General features: G+C 44.3%; 1 protein-coding gene across 1 annotated transcript in view; it reads left to right on the forward strand.

Annotated features, from left to right (window-relative positions):
* The window catches only part of BRINP2 (BMP/retinoic acid inducible neural specific 2), a 110,537-nt gene extending 105,247 nt beyond the window's left edge, over nucleotides 1-5,290 (forward strand). The window contains exons 7-8 of the mRNA XM_017891703.1: nucleotides 1,414-1,636; nucleotides 3,249-5,290. Coding sequence (XP_017747192.1) covers nucleotides 1,414-1,636; nucleotides 3,249-4,365 — 1,340 coding nt within the window. The 3' untranslated portion in view covers nucleotides 4,366-5,290. The remainder of the gene's footprint in view (nucleotides 1-1,413; nucleotides 1,637-3,248) is intronic.
* Nucleotides 5,291-8,320: the final 3,030 nt, after the last annotated feature.

Below are 8,320 nucleotides of genomic sequence, written 5' to 3' on the forward strand. Positions count from 1 at the left end.
TATATTATATATATATTTATATAATATCTTCATATAATACTATAATTTATTAAATATAATACATGTTTAATACTATTTGTATAATGTTTACAAACAGGATACCCAATACATGATACTTTTATGGATAACTACATTTGTAAAAAAATTAAAAATATGTGATAATGGAAAAGAAAACATCAAGAGAGTGGTTATATCTGGATAGAGAGAAAGGGAAGTTTAGGGCCCTCATGTGCAGTATATTTGGTTTGCTTTATTTCTTAAAGAAAAAAAATCTGAAGCCAATATGGCAGAATGGCAAAAGCTAGTGGCAGACACATGGGAGTTTGTCTTTTTGTTCTGCATGCTCTTCCATATACTCAAATGTTTTAACTGTGCACATACTAGATGTTAGTGCCATTACTAGGCATGCTTCTCCAGTCTTCTGGGGAAATGAGGAACCAGGTACATGAGAAATCAAAATGAGCTGAGGCCCCAAGGGTTGCCATTTTAAGTCCTGGACTAGGCATTTAGTAGCTAAGGAGAATATCACATTCCAGTCCCCAGCCCCATGCTTTGGGCTATGGTGGTGGGTTATGGTCCGTAACATGACTTTGGGCTTTTACTACTATGAGTTACTGCTAATGAATCAATCAGGGCTCTCTAGACCTCCATCAGGAGACCTGGCAGCTGCAGGGCCCAAGGAAAAGCAGAGCAATGCACAGAAACCTACACATGAGTTCAGAAGCCATGGTGTGCCCAGGAAGCTCTAAGGAGAACCTAGACTCAGCAGGAACTTAGAAGCAGTAGGCAGATTGCTCCTAAATTTGCTGTAGGGCAGAATGGGTATCTGCCCAAGAGCTGAAGCTGAAAAGAGAAGAAGAGTATCTTAGACAGTCAGAGAGGAGGACATGGATGGGAGAGGCTGGTCTCAGGGACTGGAGGATTTCTAGAAAGATTTCTGAGCTAGGTGCTGCATCTTCTCTGGGCCTACTTGTGCCAGTCTGGGTGCACACTCACCTTCACGAGGGCCCCACAGGTTCCATATGGGTGCTGTGGTGCTATTGAAGAGGATTGGCCTTGAAGATAGTGTTGTGGATGTCTCAGAAGGAAGTATAAAGGGGGAAAGAGCTGCATCCAATGTCATTTGCAATAGCAGGAGCTCTGGCCCCTCTGAGGGAGGCAGAGATCTATTTTGAAATTCAGAGCCATAGGGGTAGAAAAGATGAGAAAATTCCTGAGGCCATATTTTACAACTTGTTAATTATTTCTCAATAAAGGTGTTGATTTTTTAAAAAGCACCTGGGAGAATGGGTGTGCAGCCTCCTTCCTCATGCAGTAACTGTGAAGGGCCCTGGATCTGGACAGTGTCCACCTGTCCTTACCAGAGCTCTGCATAGCTGCCCCTCAGCTCAGGTCCTGTGTTCTTGTTCACAGAAGAGTTCCAGGCCCTGCTGAAAAGGCTGCCCAATGACCGGTTCCTGAACTCCACAGCTATCTCCCAGTTCTGGGCCATGGATACCAGCCTTCAGCATCGCTACCAGCAGCTGGGAGCTGGCTTGAAAGTGCTGTTCAAAAAGACCCATCGGATCGTCCGCCGGCTCTTCAACCTCTGCAAGCGCTGCCATCGCCAGCCTCGCTTCCGCCTGCCCAAGGAGAGGTGAGCATCCCCCAGATGCTAGAGCAGAGCTCAGCACCTCCCCTGACAGCTGCTGAGGCCAAGGAGAACCCTCTGTCCAATGTAGGGGATCTGGGAGTGGTGACTCACACATAGCCTTCCAGTTATCTCAGCCTACTCATGTGTGTCATTCTCAGCTGTGAGTTGTGTCTGAAGTGAGACAGAGAAAAAAAAGATGGGCTGATTTTACTTTTATCTAAATTATACTGATTCAAATGTTATTCTAGTAATGCTCTAATTCTCATTTACTGATTTCCTTTTTAATAAGTCTAAGAAAAAAAGGGATGGAGTTAAATTTCATCCAGCTATTGCATCTGATGAAAAACACACACACTGGCTTGTGTCAAACAAATGATTCGGCTCTGGGTCACAGGAGGAAAGAAAGTGGAGACCTGCACCCTCAGGGATAGAGTGGGGCTGTATCGTTACAGGCATCCACTTGTTCATCCACTCATTCATGTATTTATTTGACAAGTTTTTGAATCCATATTCCATGCCTTACTATTAAGCTGCGGGGGTATTCATGAATTGGAAAGATTTAACAAACAGAAACATAAAAACTAGAAAATTATAACTGTGGCAACCACTTAAATTTATGGTGGTGGAACAAAAATTAAAGGGATAGTCTCCTAGAGGTAAAAACCAGAAAGGAAAGCTTCCTTGGAGAAGAAAGTCTTGGAAGAGAGGGAAATTGCTCTGGTACACGTGAGGTAGGACAGTCTTCCAAGTCAAGGAGGCCACCTTCACAGCCAGCAACCCAGTGGTGCAGCTCTATCAGAGGCACAGGTAAGAAGGGAAGCATACAAAGAAGAGGTTTGGAGAGGAGTTCATTTATTCTTCTTTCAACAAATAATGATTAAATGCTTACCATGCATAGAAACAATTCTCATTTCTGAGAAGCTGTTGGTCTCAAGACAGTGTTCCTGCTTTCATGGTATTTATTAACAGGGAAGCAGTTTATAAACAAGTAAACAATAAATAAATAATTTCAGATACTGATAATTGTCATGGATTGAATAAAACAGGGTGATGTGATGGAGAGTGAGTGCAGTGGTTCTTCTGGCAGGGACATCAGGGTAGACTTCTTTGAAGAGGTAACATAAGAGCTAAAATCAAAATTTTAAGAGAATCAGCCATAGAAAATTTCTGCTCTTGGTGGAGGAGTGAGAGGAGCAGAGAGAAGAGAAAGGACAGAAACCTTGAAGAGGGAATGAAAGTTGGCAAGAAGTTAGAAGATTTGAAGAGCCATCTTATTTAGAAGACTGAAAACAGATTTGACACAAAAGATGCTGGAGATCCTCTGTAAGTTTTTGAATAAGGGAATGAAGTAGGACTTGGGAGAGATGAGCCTAGTTGCTCTCACTACAAGTTGGGTGTCCAGTATTTCTGGTGCTGACCCATCAGACACAGAACTCTAGGCTTTGCTCAATTAGTCCAAAGTAGTAAAGTAGAGTTTCCGCCACTCAGAGATCTCAGGGATTTTATCTTCCTCATTGCCTTCCATGCCTAGTGGTCAATGTCTTGCTACTCTTAGGGAGGGTGTCAGTGTGTGACTTCTTTTCACTCTTACTTCATTTTATCTCTGCTCCCAAAGGTCCTTGTCCTACTGGTGGAACCGAATCCAGTCCCTCCTCTACTGTGGGGAAAGCACCTTTCCTGGCACTTTCCTGGAACAGAGCCACAGCTGCACCTGCCCTTATGATCAATCTTCCTGCCAGGGCCCCATCCCATGTGCCCTGGGCGAAGGGCCCGCATGTGCCCACTGTGCTCCAGACAATAGCACACGCTGTGGGAGCTGCAATCCAGGCTATGTGCTGGCCCAGGGGCTGTGCCGGCCAGAGGTGGCTGAGTCCCTGGAGAACTTTCTTGGGCTGGAGACAGACTTGCAGGACCTGGAGCTAAAGTACCTGCTGCAGAAGCAGGATAGCCGCATTGAGGTACACTCCATATTCATCAGCAATGACATGCGGCTGGGCAGCTGGTTTGACCCTTCCTGGAGGAAGCGCATGCTGCTCACCCTGAAGAGCAACAAGTACAAACCTGGGCTGGTGCACGTGATGTTGGCCTTGTCCTTGCAGATCTGTCTCACCAAGAACAGCACCCTGGAGCCTGTCATGGCCATCTATGTCAACCCCTTTGGGGGCAGCCACTCTGAGAGCTGGTTCATGCCTGTGAATGAGGGCAGCTTTCCTGACTGGGAAAGGACTAACGTGGATGCAGCTGCCCAGTGCCAAAACTGGACTATCACCTTGGGGAATAGGTGGAAGACTTTCTTTGAGACAGTTCATGTTTACCTACGGAGCCGCATCAAGTCCCTGGATGACAGCTCCAATGAGACAATCTACTATGAGCCCCTGGAGATGACTGATCCCTCTAAGAATTTGGGTTACATGAAAATTAACACCTTGCAGGTCTTTGGCTACAGCCTGCCCTTTGACCCAGATGCTATCCGGGACCTAATTCTCCAGCTGGACTACCCATATACTCAAGGTTCCCAGGACTCTGCACTCTTGCAGCTCATTGAGCTCAGGGACCGGGTGAACCAGCTTTCTCCACCTGGCAAAGTCCGACTTGACCTTTTCTCCTGCTTGCTCCGGCATCGGCTCAAGCTGGCCAACAATGAGGTGGGCAGGATCCAGTCCTCCCTGAGGGCTTTCAATTCTAAGCTGCCAAACCCTGTGGAATATGAAACCGGCAAACTCTGTAGCTAATGGGTGGCCCACTTCAGCACTGGGCAAGGAGGGGATCCATGAATCTGGGGTATAAAGATAATCTAAGCCCTCACCTTAGTGCCAACAGGGTATGCACTTTCAGCATCCAGCAGATGGGACCTTCAGCATCCAGCAGATGGGACCTCGAGGCTCGAGCTGAAGCAGGCGAGAGAGAGACAGCTACCGTGCACACGCGCGTACACAGACACACACACACCCCACACACACACTGGCACAGGGAGGCTACAGCTCAGCAGCCTCAGATCTGTAAAGTTGATCGGTGCTTTCTAAAATGAATGCAATTGAAAGAAAGGAGCCAAGGAAGAGATTAAGAAAAAGAACCAGCCGAACCATGAAACAAACAAAAATCCTTAAAAGTGATTCTTGTCATTCAAGAAAGCAAGAGGGGACAACAATGGGAGGGGTCAGAGCTCTTCCTCCCCCTCTGTGGAGTCACTTTTGTATTCTTTTTAACCAGATTTCTTAAAATGTTGTTGTTTTGTGAATCCTGACATTGGTTCTTACTTTTGTATGCTGCCTCCTCTGTGCCCTCCCAAATGCTGACTGGGAAACATGAGAAGTACAACCAACAGAGGAACAAGTGCCAAGGGCAGGCAGCGGCCTCCTTGCTCCCCTCCCTTACTCCTCCTTCTCTGCTGCCTCCTCCCCTCACCAAGTTTCAGGGCCCTGGATTGTTACCAGTTCCCCTTGTGGTTCCTTCAGAGCTCCTTTCCAACAGCATCTCTCTGTCCAAGAAAGCAGCTCTATCAAGTTAGAGAGAGAGAGAGAGACAATGTGTAGGAAAATGTTCTTTTTTAAAAAAAAAAATAACAACAAAAAAAATTATTTATTTTGTGATTGTTTTCCTTGTCAATCTGCTCCAACCACCTGAACATCTAAGTAAACATTTACCTGGTTTAATATATTTTTGGAAAGGCCTTTTTTAGTGGGAAAAATGAGAGAAAAAAGAAAAAAAGAGAGTATTGTTCCCTGGGTTACCTGGATTTTTCTTTTTAATTGCTATTTGCATGACACAAGGGTGTCCATGAAGCAGAGATAGTACTGTGTGGGAGGCTGGTTGATTGACAGATACGCAAGTTACACAAGGGAATGAGTGCCTGTGTTGACTGGGGTGTGAGGGGTGTATGAGAGAGAGAGATTAAATGAGAAGTCAGGTAGAACTATCCCAGAGAGTTATCTCACTACACTCCCACCACCTTTTTTTCTCTCTGGGTGTGAGGGCTAGCATGGGTCCTCAAACCAGGATTTCCCATGATGGGGAGAGTAGTTAAAAAGGCCTTGCTTCGAAGAGGAACTGCAGTCTTTGCACTGGGCAAAGTCCTGCTAAAGGGGCTCCTGTTTGCCGACACTGCTGCAGACATCAGGAGAATTCCCCATACGCTGCATCTTGTGGTCTGGGATCACCCTTTGAGAAAACTGGGAAAGACGGAAATGTAGCATCGGCTCCCTCCATTCTGTCTGATTACCACATTCCCAACCAAATAGCAGCTTTGACATATAGGACACAGAACAATGCATCCTTTTCTCCTAGTGCCTCCCTCCAGGTGGTATGAGAATCACTTCATAGCATCTCTTCTTCTGTCTATGCTTCACATTCCAACCACAATGCATAGGCCTGACAACCCCCATTTTATTCAGGAGAGAGTCACCACATAAATATGAAGTATCTCATTTCCTACCTGTGGTATATATCTCAGTTGGCATAAAGTGAAATGGAAGACAATGAGACGATGATTATGTCTCTCTGCCCGGGGGGGCCTTCTATGTTTATTATTGCATGTGGAAGAATTTGACATTATATTTAATCATTGCATGGTCTTTCAACCTATAAGAAACTGAAATCCTTGGTAGATAAGCAGCCTGGGGCATTTCTTTCTTCATCACTTTTCTGAAGGCTTCCAGGGTAGAAATACAGAGTGATAGGATGATCTGGGGTGAGCACGGTTATTGGCTGTCTATTTCTAGTTAAAGCCACTGCTTGCTTTGGGAAGTTTGTACAGAGCTCCTCACCCATGGGAGATGGAATAGGCAGATGACACCATCAGCGGGAGTGTTGAGATGTAACCAATGAGGGTGCTTTTGGTGGGAAGGGGGTGACAAGTGGTGGGAAGTCTTTGATACCTTCTAGTGATGGGGTTTGAGTGGCAGATACCGGAGTCCGATTTTAGCGCTCTGAAAGTGTATGTCTACAGGCAGTAGGAGTGGGTGGACAGGGACTCTTACTCATTAATTAAAGGTGCACCTTTAGCAAACTGTCAACTGCCAGGTACGGCAATACTCAGAGTGGGGAGGACAGCCATTGAGAATGTACAGTGCACAAGGCAGTGTGGAGCCTCAGTAGCACAAGCGTGACTGCCCTAGTGGGAACAGAGTCATCACATGAGGGCTCACATCCCACTTAGGGTATTCCCACAGTTGTGGTGAGGGGTGGGAAACCTCAGCCATCTGTCTTTGTATCAGCGACCAGACTGGGAGAAAATTGCACCTATGGAGTTATTAGTAAGGATGCTGTGTCTATTTCAGAAATATGAGATCTGTTGTCTTGGGAGGGTTTCAGGAAGATGATGGTGTGATGTATTGTGGCTTTAGGGAACATATGCATCCATTTCCTAAGCTTTCCACATCTTGCCTGTCTGGAGGTTGAAACTATGAAGCTTAGTGTACCAACTCCATCTAAAAGTACTACTACACATTGGTAAATATTTAGTAGTGCCTTTGATTCCAGATGCAAGTATCGTATTGATAAAGGGCCTAACAAATATTAATTACAGAGGTAGAAATGTCTATATTTGACTTAGTCATCTGTTACCTGTGATAGATGTCTGATTTGTCTGTTCTGGGACAGTGATAGGGTGCTTGGTGTAGAAGAGCTTGTGTCAAAGGAGCAGGCCAAAGACTTTACTTCTAGAACACAGGTGGAAGAAGAGGGGGTGTAAGGGATGAGTAGCATCCTTTAAGAAGCTTTCAAAGGCTTGAAACCATGAGTTTAGCACAGAGTTTTTTCAGAAAGCTTGGCTAAGAAATGCCATAATAAGAAAAGGCTGTCCTCAGTTGAAACTGTCACCTTTAAAGTCTATAATAACCAAAATATGTGAACCACCTATTCACAGACACAGTTACAAATAAAGAATTGTCATGAATTAGTACTGGATTGTCAATGTTGGTGAACTCATTGTGGAATTAAGAGCAAAATCACAATATACTTCCTACTATGCATTGGATAATAACAATTAGGAATTCAGGTTTTAATTGTAACCCCAAAGAACTAATACATCAAATGCTAATCTGCCCTAATACTTGAGACTAATATTTATAATACTAAATAATATATTTAATACCTGCTGCTAATAAAATATTGCTATGCTCTGCAAGCACACTCATGCATCAACAGCCAAAAACATAAATGAAGATCACTTCCAATACTGGGTATTACTAATAGTTTAGTTCCAGTTCTTCCATGTTTTTTTTTTTCTTTATCAAAATATAAAAATAGTGGTCATGATAGGCAAAGCTGCCTTGTAAGTAGACAGAATATGTTGCCTACATGATATCCTGTCCCAAAATACCACTTGCAAGTCTGTAATTTCATCAGATAGGTCTATTCTTTTGCATTTCAGAGAAGTCTCTTTTTAATTTTTTTTGGCTATTATATTCTGCATGAAAACTAAAATACCCTGAAAAAGAAATCAGTCTTAGAAGTTAACCCAATGGCAAGATAGAAAATTAGATTTTAGAGTTGGAAGATTTTAGAAGTCATCTGGTAAAACAATCTCATTTTGACATGAGGAAAAAGAGGTTAAAAAATTGAGAAGTTGGCTTGGCGCAGCAGCTCATGCCTGTAATCCCAGCACTTTGGGAGGCCAAGGCAGGTGGATCACGAGGTCAGGAGTTTGAGACTAGCCTGGCCAGCATGGTGACACCCCGTCTCTACTAA

This window comes from Rhinopithecus bieti, unplaced genomic scaffold (genome assembly GCF_001698545.2).
Source record: "Rhinopithecus bieti isolate Rb0 unplaced genomic scaffold, ASM169854v2 scaffold_20101, whole genome shotgun sequence".
NCBI lineage: Eukaryota > Metazoa > Chordata > Mammalia > Primates > Cercopithecidae > Rhinopithecus > Rhinopithecus bieti.